Source organism: Polypterus senegalus, chromosome 12 (assembly GCF_016835505.1).
Source record: "Polypterus senegalus isolate Bchr_013 chromosome 12, ASM1683550v1, whole genome shotgun sequence".
Taxonomy (NCBI): Eukaryota; Metazoa; Chordata; class Cladistia; order Polypteriformes; family Polypteridae; genus Polypterus; species Polypterus senegalus.
This window is the reverse complement of record NC_053165.1, coordinates 101,511,464-101,531,312: the sequence shown is the minus strand read 5'-3', so window position 1 is coordinate 101,531,312 and position 19,849 is coordinate 101,511,464. Positions and strand designations below refer to the sequence as shown.

Sequence of the window (19,849 nt, the reverse complement as noted above, 5' to 3'; positions counted from 1 at the left end):
CTTTTTTTTTTTTTTTTTAAAAAAAGACAAATATACAAAAAAGCATTCTGTTACATAATAATTCTGATACATCTAATTAACTGACGGTGAGTAACTCTGCTACTAGATTAATAAATCTGTTGTTGGTTTTATATATTGTAACGTATGTATTTATTTTTATTTAATGGTATTTGCTTTCAAAGATAAAAATTAGTCTAGAATTTGCACTGATAACCTTTGGACTTTATTATTCAACTTCCCTAAAATATTATTTAATCTGTTGAATAAGAAGCGCATTGTAACCTTTTAGGAATTTGTGTATTAAGAGTATATGTGCTTCCTATCATCTGTGCCTTAAGCGGCACATGATACATTTCTGTCATCAAACATTTTGTCATTCACATTGCTGCATATTTGAAGGCGTCCTTTTCCAAGGCAATTTACTAACTTAGGCTACCTTTCAAAACTATTTTTTTAATAGCACTTGGGACACAGGCTTAAACATCTTTCTCAGAGTCATGCAGTGAGGCAGAGGCAGGAACTGAATCAGCATTCATTTGCTTGTCTTGTTGCACATTTGACACACAAACTTGGCAAAATGAGATCAGACGCCTCAAAAATGACCATAAAGCACAGGCCAGGAACTTTCCTTGGCCAGTCCAGAAAATGCTGCTTCAAACCAGCTCAGTCTCTACTGCTTTCTGCTGGCTTTACCTGGAGCAGACACCAGAAAAGGATACTAATTTAAAAAAAAATCAATGTGCAAATAAATTCCAAAAATATAACTCAAAAATTCCACATAAGGGAGAATGCTGTCTACCACTTGCTTGTGAAGTCCAATCAAACTGTCCTTGTAAATTAATATTTAGTAACATAGTAGACAATATTACAGAAAATATTCTTAAGGGGGAAAAGGAGTTGCCTCAATTAGAATCCATGACGAACAAATCCTAATGGAAAATCCACAAACGAAATCCAAAAGCAGGAGCAAAAATCAACAATGATCCACTGGTGGTATTAAGCTCTATGCACATCTAAGAATGCTTTGGAGTTTAAATTTACACACACCACTTTTATCTCCTCCCAGTTGAGGGCCTTGTTTATAAGTATTACCAGAATTTTTTTAAATAATGTTCTGGACATACATTTTGTTAATGTTACAGTATCTGCTTAGACTTTGAAACAAAACTTTGTCTAATTTCGGACCATCTTCAAATCACGGTAATTCCCCTAGTCCTTTAAATGCCCTATTTAGAATAGCATCTGATAAGAATTGGAGCTTGCTGAGTGGTTCCGTATGATAATCCTTCATTTTTGTTGAGCATTTGCTATCCTTTTAGATATTTCAGTTTTTGTGGAATTACTTCACATTAAATATTATTCTTTCTGTGCTCAATACAGTAATGTCCTATTTGAACACAATGTACTATTGTGTTGTATTGATCTGTAATGTATATATGGTATTTAAACTAAAATCGCTGATGGTGTTGCTTTTTTCCATAGAGCTGAATACATCTGTGTATGACCTATTTGAGTTCAATATTTCTTACATTTGAGCTTAACCTTTATAGAGCAGGGATTCCTCCAAGCTTGGTAGTGTAGGGACACTGTGGCTCCAGGTATTTGCTTCAAGCCAGTTTACTAATTAGTAGCCAATTAGTGGTAGTTATTATATTAATAGGTAGTTATTGATTGCTAACTGGATTAAGATTCTAAGCTATGATCACTTTTTATTCTTCCACTTCTTAATTCACTTCTTTATTTGAACTGCTTTTTGTTTTCTTAACCCACTGCAAATTTACAATTGTATGCTAATAAAGAACCAGAATGACATGTAATTTGGTCTCATTTACACCTATGTATGTTTAGCATTATTTGGTGGTTTTAATAAAGTGTAAAGAAATAAAAGACAAAAAGATTGATATTTTAATCTGCTATGGTCGACAAATTTGTATTTCAGAAATGTCTTCAATGTGAGAATAATTTCAGGACAGAATGAAAGAATAGTTAGCAGTACAGTAGAGTTAAGTAGAAAGTTACACTGCCATCAAAAATTAACATTGAACAAAAAAAAAATTTTAGCCAGCTACCACAGAGCTTTATGATAAATGCTATTGACTTTAAAACTTTAATTTTAAAGTCAATTAATTGATTACAATATGAATTTTAGACAAAGTTCATTTGCACTGTTTATTAAGATGTGCAGATGTGTTGTAAAAAAGTCCTTTTTCTAAATGTGCATAGAACAAAAAGAGGCTTGTTTGTAAACAATTTTATAACTGTACTGAAGCAAGTTGTGTATTGACTTTGATAAAATCAAAAGCCAAGCTAACTTGTTTTTGTTTTTCATCAGTCAGTCATTCTTATGGCTATGGATTATTGGACGCTGGTCGCATGGTAACAGTGGCCCGTAACTGGACTAGTGTTGGGCCTCAGCACAAATGTGTCCTTGTACTGCTTTCTGAGCCCAGGTAAAATTTGTAAGAAAAAAAAATTTAAAACCTGCATGCAAAAATACTTTGTACTTTAAGTTAATTTTTTTATTCTCTTTTGTTTCTTATATATGTCTTTACAAGTTTGCTTAAAGTAATACTCCACCCAAAATGTGGTTTGTTGATTTGCTAAGAAAAAACTTCTAATCTCATGTGTTCATGCAAAATGAAGCTAACATAGTTTATGCATAATGGAAGTGGGTGGTGACCAATGCTGGACAGCAAACCATATAAAAATGTTAATTAAAAAAATCTCACATTACTCGTGTCACATAATCTGTGTCAAGTCATCCAGTCGTGCACTCAAAATGTGTGAAATTTTTGCTAAAGTATTGCTAAATCTGTTTCTCCAGTAAAATAAAAGAGAGACCACAAGCCAGAATCCATTTCACACAGAGTCATGCTTTTGAATTGAAGACAGAACTCATGGCCAGTATACTACGGGGAAAGACAAGTTTTAAATTCAAAAGTGTGACCCCCATATGAAAGAGCTTTCAGGTTGTGGTCTACTTTCATTTTACCAGTGGAATCGTTTTTACAATGTTTTAGAAAAAAAAAATGCATACATTTTGGATTTGTTTGAGTATACAACTGGATTGCCAGAAATGGATTATGCTAGGTGAGTAGTATCACATTTTTTTTATTGATATTTTATATGGTTTGTTGTTGTCACTCCCCACATTCATTAATGCATACACTTTATTAACTCTGTTCTACATAAAAACCTTAGATAAGAAAAAACATTTTTTGGACGTCCTTACAAACCACATAGGGTGAAAAAAAATATATAATCATGTTGGATGGCCTGTTTCTTTAAATAGTGTAGTCTGAAGCAGTAGTTACCAGGCTTAGCACCTCATCAATAGTTTTTTTTTTTTTTTAATATAGTTTTTATCACATTTCTTATCGTTAATGATATAACCAATGGTCCAATTGCACATACACTGTAAGACATACTTCTGTGAAAGAAGTAAACAATATCTCGGACATGACTCAGACTTAAGAGACCAGTGATTGTAGACCTATTTAGCCAAGTATCTAACATTGGGCAATGGTATTTGAAACAACTGTGTGGATGCAAGGAATAAGAATTATTTCTGTTTTTATGTAATTTTTTTTTTTTATCTGCCCCAGACAGTTGGAAAGGTCTGCTGATTTCTAGGAAAATGTCAGTAGAGACTATATATACTGCTCAAAAAAATTAAAGGAACACTTTCAAAACACATCAGATCTCAATGGGAAAAATAAATCCTCCTTGATATCTATACTGATATAGACTGGGTAATGTGTTAGGAACGAAAGGATGCCACATCGTTTGATGGAAATGAAAATGATCAACAAACAGAGCCCTGAATTCAAAGACGCCCCAAAAATCGGAGTGAAAAAATTGTGGCAGGCTAGTCCATTTTGCCAAAATTTAATTGCAGCAACTAAGAATTGTACGCAGCACTTTGTATGGCCCCTGTGTTCTTGTATACATGCCTGACAACATCGGTGCATGCTTCTAATGAGATGACAGATGGTGGTGTGGGGGATCTCCTCCCAGATCTGGACCAGGGCATCACTGAGCTCCTGGACAGTCTGAGGTGCAACCTGGTGGCATTGGATGGACCACAACATAATGTTCCAGAGGTGTTCTATTGGATTTAGGTCAGGAAAGTGTGGTGGCCAGTCAATGGTATTAATTCCTTCATCCTCCAGGAACTGCCTGCATACTCTCACCACATGAGGCCAGGGATTGTCGTGCACCAGGAGCCACTGTACCAGCATAGGGTCTGACAATGGGTCCAAGGATTTCATCCTGATACCTAATGGCAGCCAAGGTGCCTTTGTCAAGTCTGTAGCGGTCTGTGTGACCCTCCATGGATATGCCTCCCCAGACAATCATTAACCCACCACCAAACTGCTCATGCTGAATGCAGCATAATGTTCTCCATGGCTTCTCCAGACCCTTTCACTTCTGTCACGTGCTCAGGGTGAACCTGCTCTCATCTATAAAAAGCACAGGGAACCAGTGGTGTGTATGCCAATTCTGGTATTCTATGGCGAATGCCAATCGAGCTGCATGCTGCTGGGCAGTGAGCTCAGGGCCCATTAGAGGACATGGGGCCCTTGGGTCACCCTCATGAAGTCTTTCTGGTTGTTTGGACAGAGACATTCACACCAGTGGCCTGCTGGAGGTCATTTTGTAGGGCTCTGGCAGTGCTCATCCTGTTCCTCCTTGCCCAAAGGAGCAGATACTGGTCCTGCTGATGGGTTATGGACCTTCTATGACCCTCTCCAGCTCTCCTAGAGTAAATGCTTGTCTCCTAGAATCTCCTCCATGCCCTTGAGACTGTGCAGGGAGACACAGCAAACCTTCTGGCAATGACACGTATTGATGTACCATCCTGGAGAAGTTGGACTACCTGTGCAACCTCTGTAGGGTCCAGGTATCGCCTCATGCTACCAGTAGTGACACTGACTGTAGCCAAATGCAAAACTAGTGAAGAAACAGTCAGAAAAGATGAGGAGGGAAAAATGTCAGTGGCCTCCACCTGTTAAACCATTCCTGTTTTGGGGGTCATCTCATTGTTGCCCCTCTAGTGCATCTGTTGTTAATTTCATTAACACCACAGCAGCTGAAACTGATTAACAACCCCCTCTGCTACTTAACTGACCAGATTAATATCGCATAAGTTTCATTGACCTTATGCTATACTCTGATTAAAAAGTGTTCCTTTAATTCTTTTGAGCAGTGTGTGTATGTATATATATATATGTATATATATGTGTGTATATATGTGTATATATATGTATATGTATATATATATATGTATATGTATATGTGTATATATATGTATATATGTATATATATGTATATGTATATATGTATATGTATATATGTATATATGTGTATATGTATATATATGTGTATATGTATATATGTGTATATATGTATATATATGTATGTATATATATGTATGTATATATATGTATATATATGTATGTATATATGTGTGTATATATATGTATGTATATATATATGTATGTATATATATATGTATGTATATATATATGTATATATATATATGTATATATATGTGTGTGTGTGTGTGTATGTATATATATGTGTGTGTGTGTGTGTATATATATGTGTGTGTGTGTATATCTCTAACTTGTGATAATTTCAATATTTGTAGTGTCTGCCTCTGTAAGAATTTAAAATACTATGTTTTGAAGCTTATTTTAGCTGATGTAGTTTTTCACATTGTTTGATGCATCATTTGGGACCCCAGTGTTCCTGTTATGTATCTCCCTTCTTGAATTTATTTGTCTGTTAATTATAAAATAACTGCTTTTCATTATCAAGAGTACAGGTTAGGCTGAACTGAGCAACATTAGAAGGAGGAACTTAATCGGCACATACACTTCATTTACCTTTTGCACCACTTTTTTCCTTGTCTTTTTGCCCTCCTCAGGGACATTGGCAGTCACCTTGTGGTCGCAAAGTATGTTGATGCATGCATCGGAAAGTCCAACTATGTCAGCTCCTTGGAGCATGCTCAAGCACGGCTCACCCTCTCCTACAACAGACGTGGAGACCTTGCTATTTACCTGATAAGTCCTCAAGGCACCAGATCAACCCTCCTTGCACCAAGGTATGAGCCATTACCTTAAGTAAAGAAAATTCCCCAGAAAAAGGAATTCTCTTTACAAATGAATATTGTCAAATTATCTTGTATTTTATTTTAGCAATGTTTAATTATCCTACTAGATCGTGGCAGCAGTAAAGCTAGAAAGAGTAATAAAGTACCTTTACTTTAAACAAAGCATTAATAGTAATCAAACATGAAATTAAATTGAAAGAAGACACTTTCATATTAGTGGTTTTTGAATATCTAAATTATGTCATAAATTCTGATTTCTGGTTTAGTTCTGTTTTATCTTGGTCCTATGTCCTTTCTCATGAAGTAGTGTGCATCTTTATCAATTATTTTCCCAATTCCAAATACAGATGCCCCTGTCTAATTTAGAAAAGGAAATGACAGCCTTAAGTGTTACTGGTGTTTTCATGTGGTCTACAGCAGTTTTCTCCAAGCACGTATCAATTTTATAATTGTTTCTGAGAAAATTGCTTGGATATCAATTGTAAATTTTTATGTATTTAATATTTATGTTACACTGTTAATTTTTTTTAATTTAAACTTTACACCTTCATAAAATGTATGTTTCCCAATGACACAATTGTCAGAATTTAATTATTTTAATTTCAGGTTCATGTGTTTCATTGTTTCCTGGTATGTGTCATTGTGCTTTCAAGCTAATTCTAATTTAGGTCATGGAGATTTTGCAGAGCATTTATAAGGTGGTTTGGTAAAATTAAATTTGCTTTTATTTTGAAGTGTTGTTTCTTGCTTTTGTACTTTATTTTGTGTTCTCCTTAGTTACAAAACACCAATTTACAAATGTTCAACTCCTCATTGCATTATGTCATTTTTTAATATAGCACAAACTATCACAAAAAGTTTATATAAAAAAAAAAATGTGATGGGCTGTGGTTTTTGTCACCTTGTGCAGATAATTGGCACCCAGAGAAATTGTTTATTTTTTCTCCTTAAAAATGCCCACAGCATCAGTACCATGGCAGGCCTGTGCCCCGCCCGCAACCCTCTGCTAGCCCCTTCTCCTTTGTAACTGCAAAGTTTCCTTTTGCCAGTAGATGGTGGCAGTGAGCCAACACTCAATCGTGTACATTTTGTCATCTGCAACTGAGGATTAGGGTCAATTTGGGTCAAGTAGTAGGCTGTTAAAGAAGCCCGACAATTGAACCATTCTAACGTACAGTATTTGAAATGTATTCAACTACTGTATGTCCCATCATAATTTGTGTATAAAAATTGTTTTTCATCCGTTTCACAAGAAAGCTTAATAGTTGTTGATTTACTGTTCAATCTGCACAAAAAGGCATTGCTGGAAGCACATTGTATAATAATCTTGCAAAAGGTTTATAAAAGAATGCTGTCTTCATTCAACAGAAAAAAACTTAATATTTTTTTTCTTGAAAAGAGAGTTCCAGTTCAGGGTTAATTCTCAGATGTGAAAATATTAAGATCACACTTCAATGTGCATCAAAGGTTAACTGCTGTGTGTGTTGCATGTTGATTAGCACATGGAAGTAAGATTTTCACTGTACTGTATTCTTCATATGTGACAGTATTTATATAAACACACTCAAGCATCCATGAAGTAAAGATGCCCACAAGTATGTTCATAGACTGTTTGTCCTTTCATGTTGATGCAGTTGCCGCACAGTGCAGTACTTTTTTTAAGGCTTCTTAAATCTTTCAAGTTTCCCCAACATTTTTGCACAATTGGAAAGTAACATTTGTACAGACACATATGTAGGTCATCTTCATAAATCACAAATAAGTCTTGTGTGGTTTGACTACTTGCTATCAAACATTAAGTGCCATAATTTGCGTTTCTTTTTTCTTCTGCTGTAAACGTTTGATATTTAAAATTTTACACTACAATGATTAAGTTCTCGGTCAGACCAATGTTTTTTGTAAGGTTTTTATATTCTCTCATTTCACCCCCCACTCCTCCCCAGGTAATGCCCAGTTACAAAACTGGCTGTGAATTAGTGAGATTAAGCATTTTTCTTATTCTCCTATGAACTCCATTTAGGACATTTAGAATTAGTTATGGAGTTTGAAACTTTTAGAAATACTAAACCATCATGAAAATGCTTGCTTAATATTAAATTATTTAGAGTGACCATTAAGAAAAGTACACTTGTTGGGACTACCTTATGGGTTCATATCTGAATGCAGTCACTGCCCATCTGGAGTATGTGACTAGGTTTAGCCAACATCCACAAGTCTTGTATATGTTAAGTTTCAGCTTTTTGGCAGCTACATTCTGCACTTCGTTATTAGGAATAATTATGTATTTAAAGTTTTCCTATTTTGCGTCGTGATTTATTGTGGGTTCAATACAGCAAGCTATCACTGAACAGGGGACCTTTCCATTAACAAGATGGACACTGTTGGACATGTCTTGTGTTCCCCAAAGACCTATATAAGGAGCAGAAGAGGATGGTGACACTAAACACAAATTTTGAACGGAGGTGTTAAGCACATTCACAATTAGACAGTCTTTTTTCAGAGCATGTTTTTCACATAGTTTCAAATTAATTAAATTCGACAAAGAGACTATACTGCCTGTGCTGTTAGTGTTGGGAGCAAAGCAGGGATTCTGTCCCAACAGGGCACCAGTTCATTACACTGCCCATTAGCGCCTACACCAATATGGATCCAGTTTAGTGTCAGTGGTCAACATACCCAGAAAACATGGGTTTTGTTTACAACATTAAGTTGATTAATACTGTCAAGGTGATTGAAAAGCATGTTATGCATTTATAGAATTTCAAAAGTATACATTTGTTGGGGATAATCATACTTAACATATATTTACTGTATCATGTAATTTTTTTTTATGAAGGCAAGAAAACAGTCCTTTGGCAAAGTTAGGGGGTTGGGGTTATATTTTTAATTGGATAATTCTCAGTGCCTATGTAAAGTGATGGATGGATAATCATTTAACTGGAATTGAGTTTCTGCCACATCTCATTAATCCATACACCAATATACAGCACGTTTACAGTCTTCAATCAACAAACATGTACACAAAGAGAACATCTATATGTACAACAATCGAGATTGGCGTTTGAAGCCCTAAACTTTATCACTGCCATTGAGTGTACACAGCAGTAGTTTGTAATAGTTTAAAGTTGATTGGAAAGCATGTCTTCTATTCACAGTTAAAAATGAGACTTGCTTACTTTGACCACTGTCCTGTGAGGATCCTATCATGCAAGCTGTGGACTCTCAAACTTGTCTTGTTACTCTGTTGTGGTTGTGGGTCTGACAGACTTATTTCTGTCCGTTTCCTGTAGTTTCCAATTTCCCTTTGAAGTAGGAAACTGTACTCGCTAACACTTTTTTCCCTAAAGGAATGACCTTCATTTTTAAGATCTTCAATGGTCTGTCTTTCTTTATTAATTTCTTTTTTTCTCACCATTATAACCATATACAGGACAAAGTTTTCCAAATAATGCTTTAGGTGGTATAGTAACACAGTTTGTTACAATACTGCTTTTATATAGACAGTGTTTGTATGTAATCAACAAAGGTTGGGACACCTGAAGGAATTATTTGCATCAACTTTCAATGCTTAATTTACTTCACTTAAGCTTTTCTTTTCACATCTGGCAGTATATACTCAACATTTTTACAATTTAGGCTTAATCACTGGACTTGAACTGTTTAAATTTATATAAAAAAAAAAAAAACAAATGGAAAAATGGTGGCGGTGGTAAACTTTCGACCCAAAGTTTGTGTGTATGTATATACAGGTGTGTGTGTGTATATATCTATATTCAAGAATAAATTGTTTTTAAAAGAACTGTTTTAATTTTGTTTGTGCAACAGAATGCATCAGTTAGTAGCAGAAGTGAGTGTTGCACAAATGGATCAACAACATTGTTTTGCTAAACAAATGTCATTTTTCCTCCACATCCCAAAGAAAACTTGCCATCCAGGGCCCCCTTATGCACTAGAGATATCTCTCTATCATAAAAAGAAATCCTGGAAAGCAAAAGCAAGGCGACGAGATGAGATCTTCGCGGAAGGTCTCGAAAGACATTTAAAAGACCCGCGAGACAAAAGAGACTTGCCACGAAGTGCCTTGCGGGGACCGTAAACATGAGACTTGGTGCCAAGAGACTATCCCAGGGCCGTCTTGCGGGGACGTGGAACATGAGATTCTTGCAAGAGACGCCCTACTTACAACAGATATCATATAAGAGCACATCCATCAAAAAATAGTCAGTCGTGTAAAAGCACGTAGTGCACACAGATCCTGTGCTCTCAACACATATAAAGTGTATAAGGACAATACGGAGAATAGACACCCAAAGGCGTTGGAGAGAAAAAAAGGCATATAAGAGATTATGAAACCAGTAAAATTCAAAAGTTTTGCAGTGTCCCAGCCAGGTTTTGGCCTTTTTGGTTTTAAGTGACTGTTCGGTCTGATTTGAGGGAGGGCAGAGTACAGCACGGAAGAGTGATAGCAGGGTATTGATTGATGCGATGAGGGGGCGGCAAGATGCGGGGGATGAGGGATTGGAGAGGGTAGTAGAAAGTTGTGTTTGGAGTTACGAAGTCAGCGATTTTTCAATTAAAACTTTTGTGACACTTTATCATGTCAGTCGCTACAGTATCAAAGAAAAGATACAAAAGATCGCATTACCATAAAACAAAAGGTGATTAATCATCAGAACCAGGTGTAATTGAAAAGAAAGCAGGACAAATCAAGGTCAGAAATGAAAAGGCAAAGAGTAGTAGACAAAGTCTTTTCACAGTCGCATCATTCAATGCACAAAACGTGGATTTACACAATAATGGACCATATGAGAATCTGTGGTTCCGCAACAGTTAAAGCAACAACAAATTGGAATTTCAAAGAATACACAATTCAGTCAGGTGTATATTGATGATCACGGAGAAGCGATGCAAATTTTAACAGGCAAAAAGAAATGTATATATACCACGAATAACATTACACACCAAAGGAGATCGTGATATACCATTCGTATTAAAATGTTTACAGTTTTCTGTGAGAGTAACTTTTGCTATGACAATCAATAAATCACAGGGACAAACATTAGAAAAAGTCGGATTATTTATTAGAGAAACTATTCACTCACAGGCAGTTGCACGTTGCGTTGTCACAATGTGTCTCCAAAAAATATTGTTTTTAATGAAGTTTTAAAGTAAAAGTGCAAATAATGAAATTGAAACAATTCCAAAGAAAAAAAAAATTTTAATTGTATATCCGATTAACCAAACACAGGGGTTGGCGAGCGAAGCGAGCATTAGGTAAAGCCCCCAAGTGCTACAAAACAATTACTCCTATCTTCAGATTATCCATATTGTTTGTTTAAATTTGAGTCAACCTGCAAGAACAATGTGCTGGGATCGATGTGATTGGACTGCCGTCCTTGCTACTTTAATAACTGCAGATGTACAGCAAGCTGTATGTAGTTTTATCACATTTCACATTGTTGACTTGAGAAGGGGACGTTGTGACCATTTTTGGAAACACTGTCACTTGGATCTCTTAAGAGAAATCCTGCTGTTGCGTTTCTTGGGGGAGCTGAGTAGAACGTGTGTGTGTGTGTGTGTGTGTGTGTATATATGTATGATGTGGAAAAGCTCTAGAAGTAAATTTGGCCACACCCTAATACTAATACATAGGAGTATATTGACCAACTAGTATAGTGAAACATGCGTTTATTAAGAGCATTAATGTTACAGTGATAATCTGTTTTGATTGTGTCTTGCATTTAGGAACTTCAGTTCATCGGAAATTGCATCTTCCAAAGATATCAGGAGGATACTTAGTTGTATTGTGCTGCTTCTCAAATGTGACTTTATTTTATAATATGTAATGGTAACAAGTTTTTCATTTTTTAATTTTTTTTTTCTTTTTTTTCTTTAAAGACCTCATGATTTCTCTTCAGAAGGATTTAATGACTGGGCGTTCATGACTACTCACTCTTGGGATGAAGACCCACGAGGTGAATGGACACTAGAAATTGAAAATGCTTCAGGAGGCAGTGACTACGGTACAGTTTTTCCAATTCTAAGTAACATAATTTTAACTAGTGGTTAAAGTTTATTTTCCCAAAAAGGTTTGATTCTTACTGATTAAGTTACAGTAAACATTGTGAATAAATCACCACATTTATTACTATATCACATTTTCATACAAAGAATGTAGCTCAAAGTGGATTACAACATGTCAGAGGAAATTACAAGCAAAAGTTAAACTCATTTAATGTAGGTAAGTATAATAAGTAAAAAATAAACACGTAAGAAAATATGAAAATAGTGTCCTTAAAAAAATATTCTCTGTAAAGTTTCTAAGTGACAGTCGAATGATAGTCAGATGGCTATAGTTGATTTGAAAAATATAAAACTCCAGTTAAGGCAGAGTTAAAAGCAAAATCTGCAGGTATTCTCGACCAAAGCTGGATGGCTGCAATTTACTTCATAGTGCATACAGCAATAAAACAAGGTAACCACATGCAGTTTGGCACACGCTCTTTCATACCAATCACCCCTATTTCTATCTGGACTAAGATATAAATGTAGATTCTGAACAGGCTAGTTATCAGACCTGTGCTTTTGAATATGGAGTAGGAATGCTAACAATTTCTCCACTGCTAAAACATCTCCACTTACCACCTGACTAAACATACTCCTATAAACTTAGTTCAGTTCACGTAATGTGAATTTCCACAAGGCATGTGATCAGTTTCTTTCACTGTCTCAAGCTGCGTCCATCCTGCAACGTTTTCATTTTAGAATGATGGTTTACAAATGTTTTTCCTCCATATCAAAACAACTGAAAACGCATATGACGTGGTTATCATCCACCTACAGTGGGGTATGCACGCAGCATAGAAGTCTTGAAGCACTTTTGCCACTCTCAAATTTGTAATATTCAATCATTTTCCTTAATAAATAAATGACCAAGTATAATTTTTTTGTCTCATTTGCTAACTGGTTTCTCTATCTACTTTTATGACTTGAGGGAAAATCTGATGGTTTTAGGTCATATTTATGCAGAAACATAGAAAATTCTAAAGGGTTCACAAACTTTCAAGCACAACTGTACATCATGGCATTCATTCACTTATGTCATATGCTTATGCAGTTTGAGCACATATTCAACCGGTGACTGTCATGTGAGTAGTCACTTGACCATGATTTATAAAAATTGTACAAATGTAATTTAGATGCATACAGGTACACAACACAAGTGCCATGGAAAGCAACTTTTCTGTGCTTAATGTGTGGGACTGTTTTTTTTTTTTTTTGGTTCTTTTTTTTTCCTTCAATGAAGGGTGACCAATCTGGGAATGAGACATTGATACGAGTAGTTTGTAATAAGTTTGCATAGTTTGTAATAAGTTTGCATAGTTTGTGACATTCTGTGTAATACCTAACAGATATTTATTATAGATTTATTATCAGGTTCAGTTTTGACTTTTTAGACCACTGTCTCACTGTTCCCAAATCCCACAATAGTTTAGTTGATGCTGCTGATTTTGGCTGCCCTTCAATTATAGCAGGACCCATGGATACTCAAGAAGAATCAGAAATATTCTAATTATCCAGCAAGTCCAATTTTTGGTTTGCATATTTGGCTTTTACCTTCCAAACAGTTTCCCAAAGTGCTTTTTCCCATCAATAAATAAGTTAACTTTGCTTGTCAAAAATGCAGTTATCTAAGCCTTTCAGGACATACCACATTAAACCGGCCTCGGATGGCTTAAAATTGAATTTATAAGCCAAATTAATTTCAGTTTGATATGTCACAATGCAGAAATTATTGAAATTAAGAGGCTGAGCTTCTCAGCGTTGTATATGACAGTGCAGGTATTGCTGTTTATGTACACAATTGGAGTTTACTTGGGTCATTGAGCTAGGCCATGCCCCTGTGTTTTACAGTCAAAACCATTTTTTCCTTTGTGTTTTCCATAGGTACACTAAAACAGTTCATCCTTGTCCTTTATGGGACTGGTTCAAATTCCCCCAATTTTTCTTCATCTGATTCCAGCCAACCCAGGAACAGCAGTTGCCGGAGCACTAATTCAGAGCAAATATGTATAGGTAAGTATGCAAATTAACCTCCACTAATTTGAAATGCCTTGTGATGTAAAATGAATGCTTCCTTCTAGCTAAAAATAAACGTGTTTTGATAATTATTAAAAGGGGTATGAAATCATTTTTCCCTGCTTGTTTTTAATGTTACTGTTCATTGAAGAATTTCTCAGAGAGCTGTACATCTGTTTAGTTTCTCATAGCTAAAATCAAAGTGAAAAAGTAACCAGGTAGAAATTTTGATGGTGGTGGTGGTGTGAATATACAGACAACTTCCCAGAATCTAAAGAGGACATGTGGTGTGGGTTTGATCCATTGGAGGTTTTGTCTTTTAGTTCCTTCACTCCCTGCCCCCTTCTCTAACTTGCTAACACAAACACATTTTTGGGGATTGAAAAACTGCATATCTACCCAGAGCTCTTGTAAGTCAAATGCACAGAAGTATTTGATACATAAGGCAACTTACATTGGAGTGGATGGCCCTGTAAGGAAGACATTTTATTCTACTTTCATTACACAAAATCTAACCTTTTTGTGTGAGGCAGAGAGAGTACTCAAGTTTAGTCTTACACAACTGCAAATTCTGTTGGATTAAATTTTAAGTTAATCAAATCTGTTAAATCAAGTGAAGAATGTGTTTGTATTTGAATGTATTTTGGTAAGGATTGTTGGATATTTTTGAATTTGAAACATGTCACATTTATTTAAGCATGGAAATTAATTTTATGGTTAACAGTTTGAGTTATCTGTATTCTGTATTTTCCCAACATAAAATGTCAGAAGAAAACATTTTTCTTGTATATATTACTCCTTTTACACCTGAATTTTAATAAGCACAATTACTTGGCAGACTGCATTTTGTTTTTTATTGGAAAGAGAAATATAATTATGGTGACCCTCAATTCCCAAGTACAAACACATTCACTTCTACCAAACCAATTTAGAATAATTACTAATTAGCCAACAAGAACACATACTTTAAACTGTAAACACTCCTGTCCTGAGTAAATCTTAATAAAAAGAAAACTTACTTTGTGTCATTTTGTAAGTGTGATTCTAAAGGCATGTATTTTGTCAATTTTGAAATCTGTGGTAATTTATTGTACATGATTTTGTCCTTAAAGTATGAATTTGTCTCTTAGTGACTTGTAGGATTCTAATACTTAGATTATTGTAATGGCTAGAGAAGTAGATAGATACTAATGAGGTCTGCTCAGAATATTTTTGCTACACACCTTTCCTTTCAGGATATATACTATTACAAGCATGTTTTAATGGCTATATATTAATTTATGGTATACTGTCTGCAGAAGACTGCTGGAAATTTCTGAAATGGGGCAATCTTGTGCAATGTGGCTAGTAGAACCACTGGGTGGACAGGTGAAATTTTGAAACTGCATTTGGATTAATTTAACTGTATACAGAACAGAGCTTGAATCCTGGTCAAAGCTGGGTAACAATTTTTTTTCAAATTATAGAATGTAAGTTGTGTACTTGATTTTTTATTGATTTTCAAATTGTTTGTGCTTTTTTATGTTTAACTGTTCAAAATTACACTTCTTTTCTGTCGCGACTTAGCTCCATCACCTTTTTTAATTTCATGAAGCACTTGACACTGTTCATTGGTATTGTGAACTTAATGATAATATACAGGCGTTTGGTTTTGCACTGATAAACTGATTTCATCACCTTTTTTTTGATTTATTGTTACATATGACACACCCAGTCAGCTAAATCGATTCACAGTGCTTCACAGTACTTTTCCCAGGGTGAAATGGAGGGGAACTAGCTCCCCCAACTCTACTTACCATGCTTGGTTTACGAAGGGAGAACCCCCAACCCTTCAAGTGCTGTCTGTGAGTTGTCAATTAACTTAAATGTAAAACTGGGTCCCAAGGCCACAAAGGTTGAGTAACACTGCTGTAAGATAAACATAGCAAAATAATTAAATTGTTAGCTTAAAGTGACTGAGAAAAAGTAGTAGTAGTAGTAGTTGCTATCTTTGATGACAAGCTAAGTTTCTTGGCTGTTCTTTAATTTTAGTAAGTGCCCAAAAATCACTTGGAGTAGCACACAGACAGACGGGAATTGTAGTCCCCCACTTTGACATTTGCAAAAGCTTGCAGATAAGATGAAATGAGCAGGGCTTAATAGATTATTGAATGCTTTTCTTACTGAATCAGTTGTGTGAAATTGACTATGCTCACAGGCACCATGCCTTGCAAGCTCTTTTCTTCATGGAGCTATTCTGAACTTTGCTTCTGCAGGTGGCCTTCATTTGTCTAAACTAGCATGCCCTATTTCTCCATGCAATAACTGGCAAAACATTATGTCCCATCTGCAATTAATGACAAATAACACAAAGATGTTGGCTCATTTTGCTTTTTCTATAATGTCACCAAATTTTGATCAAATTCATCAAAGCATTTTTGAGATTTTGGAGTTTTTCTACTGTGTTTTTTTTTCTCTCTCTCCCCACTCCTAAATATTTCTGTGTTGAAATGTATTTTCTTAGTGGATACCTACTGTACTACCCTGAACAGGAAATACATGGTTTTGTTAGTTGTATGCACTAACACCACAGACATGGACAAATTTATTGGTACCCTTGCAGCTCATTGAAAAAGTGTTGTATGCCTTGTGAAATGTGATTAAATGAAAAGCAGTTGTCCCATGAACATCTGTATGACTTTGATATGTCATCAAGTGAAGTAAAGCAAGTGTGAAGAGAGAAAGTATTGTTTATTCTAAAATGGCCTGGACACATTTCTTGGTACCCCTAGGAAAGATTAGAGTGATTTCCCACAACAACAAAAAAATAGCTGTTTTAATTAGAATCACACCTCTCCAATCATGCAATCATTTCGCCTATTTATGTAGAGAAAAATGGCCACTCTGATGTTTGGTGTGATTGTGTGTCACATAGTGAATTAGGCCCAGAGAAAGCAAAGAGAGAGTTATCTGAAGAGATCATAAAGAAAATTATAGACATGCTTGTCTATAAGACCATCTCCAAGATGTTTGATGATCCTATGACAAAAGTTGCAAATATTAAGAAGTTTAAGATCCATGGGGCTATAGCCAACCTCCTACAAGAGTATAGTATAGATGTTTGAGTGACTGTGGGCTCAATGTAACCCAGGGGGACTCCACTGTTGAAAGAAAAACAAGGCCAGACTGAAATTTGCTAAAATGCATAGTGAAAGCCACAATGTTACTGGGATAATGTCCTTTGGACAGATGAGAGAAAAATGGAGCTTTTTGGCAATTCAACTGATTGGGGGGTGGTGGGGATTTGGCTTTCAAAGAAAAGATGAACATAACTACTTTGATACATGGACGAGGCTTGGTTATGTTTTATGGCTTCTTTGTTGCAGATGGCATGGGGTACCTTGAGTCTGTGCAGGGAAAAATGAAATTTCAAGACTATCCAAACATATTTTTTTTTAATGTATGTACATCTACACCATAGGAAAACTGAATGTTCTGCCGCACCGGTCGGTTAATGGCTTCCAGCACAGGAGGCATGATGGACTGAAGCTTGACGAAGATATTCCTGAACTGAGCTGTCAGCCAGTTCCTTGAAGTGACAACAGGCAGTCAATATAAACTGACAATGTACAAAACAAAGCATTTCTTGAATACATAACAGAGGTCCTTTTAAAAGGGAACTAAAATAGTCTGTACTGTTACAGACTAGTCTGGGCACTTAGGACCCTGTTGCCGGTTTACTGGCTGTTCTTCCTTGGATCACTTTTGGTAGGTACTCACTTGTGCCTACCAGGAACGCCCCCAAAATATCTCTAATTTTGGAGATTGGGTCATCTGGCCATCGCAAGACCTTCAAAGTCTCTCAAATCCTTAAACTTGACAAATTTTCCTGTTTCAACACATGACCTTCAGGAACTGCCTAATATATCCCACCCCTTGACAGATGTCATTGTAAAAACATGTTATTCATGTCTCCTGTCAGTGGTTTTAATGTTGGAGCTGAACACCGTATGTGCAAGTCACTTAAAGCTGTCTGTCCCTATCTACAGGCAGAACTAATTTTTACTTCAAAAAGCAGTGGGTAAGTTCTGTATCATACCTTGAAAAGTACTGAAAAACTGTTATAAAAAATTTATGGTGGTCACTTTTATGAATCAGGTTTGTTTTAGTATAGAAGTGGACTTTGATCTGTGTTCTCATCTTCCACAGATCATGAAATAACATAAGTCCACTTCATCTAGATATGAAACTTAAGTATGCTTGCAATGTACAGTACAGGCCAAAAGTTTGGACACCTCCTCATTCAATGTGTTTTCTTTATTTTCATGACCATTTACATTGGTAGATTCTCACTGAAGGCATCAAAACTATGAATGAACACATGTGGAGTTATGTACTTAACAAAAAAAAAGGTGAAATAACTGAAAACATGTTTTATATTCTAGTTTCTTCAAAATAGCCACCCTTTGCTCTGATTACTGCTTTGCACACTCTTGATATTCACTCGATGAGCTTCAACAGGTAGTCACCTGAAATAAAACCATTTTAAAGAAACTAGATAAATAAATAAAATAAAAAATGAATGCATGGTTTATTTTATTTTTTTTTACACTGTCCCATTGAAACAGTTTGACAAATTGGATGGAGGAAAAGTGGAAGGTTTAAAACTTTACACCAGCTGTTACAGACTAAGATCAAATGTATGTTTTTATTATGCAATAGTAATAATAGCAGCTCACTATTCAAAATGGTAAATGCGGGGAAGACCCGGGATGAAACCCACAACTTTTTGATTTAGAAGCAGCTTACCCATAATCCAGCTAACCAATTGATAAATAGGCTTCAGTTTTTACATATTAACAACGACATGTAAAATGAATAATTTCTTTTTCAACAGTTATCCTTGAATATAGGCACTCTTGTTTTGTTATACCTTTTGTGAAAGTGTCTATTTGGTATTTGTACTTAAGTCTTCACGCATTATACACTTCACATCAGTATTTAGTCAATTATTACTATAACATGAAAAAAGTTTGTTTTAATTATGTGTTCAACATTTCTTGCCTCATTTCCTGTCATCCTACATTTACCTAGGTCATTGTAGACATAGCCCACATGAAGCATATGTATTCCAAATATCGATATATTTACACTATACAATTCCATATACCTTACACCCAGATATACAGACTTGAGCTGAGACAACTTCAGTTGTGTCAGTGGGGGATGGGATAGCAGGCTGCTTGTGCTATTTGACGAATTTACAAAACAGACACTGACTAGGAGGTCCAAGGGAATTTAAGGTGGCCCGGCATTGAGTTTTTTTTTGTAGGCTTCAGGGGTCCTAGAGTTATACTAGACTTCAGTAGGCTGTACACCCACTTTTCTGAATTTGTGAAGTCAGCCCAAAAGTAGTGTTCAACTAAAGCATCTGTTTACGTTATTTTCAACATTGTTTAGACTAAGCAAAAGTAATACATTTAGAGAAGGTATTCTTTAATGCAGAGTGTTCACCTTTCTCTCCACCCCCCCTAACACTTCGAAGTACTTCCAGCTTCTAACTATGCCCATGAGATAGTAGAGATGGATTGGAATTCCTTTCATTCTTTTTTAAGAGGAGCACCACATTTCTTATACATCATCACTCTTTTGGAACAAAATGTGTTTGAG

The 19,849-nt window shown here is 35.6% G+C and overlaps 1 protein-coding gene across 3 annotated transcripts in view; it reads left to right on the top strand.

Annotated features, from left to right (window-relative positions):
- The window catches only part of LOC120541431 (furin-1-like), a 160,114-nt gene that overhangs the window by 137,521 nt on the left and 2,744 nt on the right, over positions 1 to 19,849 (top strand). For all 3 annotated transcript variants that reach the window (XM_039773046.1, XM_039773047.1, XM_039773048.1), the window contains exons 12-15: positions 2,333 to 2,450; positions 5,933 to 6,112; positions 12,020 to 12,144; positions 14,069 to 14,197. In XM_039773046.1, the coding sequence (XP_039628980.1) occupies positions 2,333 to 2,450; positions 5,933 to 6,112; positions 12,020 to 12,144; positions 14,069 to 14,197 (552 nt within the window). The remainder of the gene's footprint in view (positions 1 to 2,332; positions 2,451 to 5,932; positions 6,113 to 12,019; positions 12,145 to 14,068; positions 14,198 to 19,849) is intronic.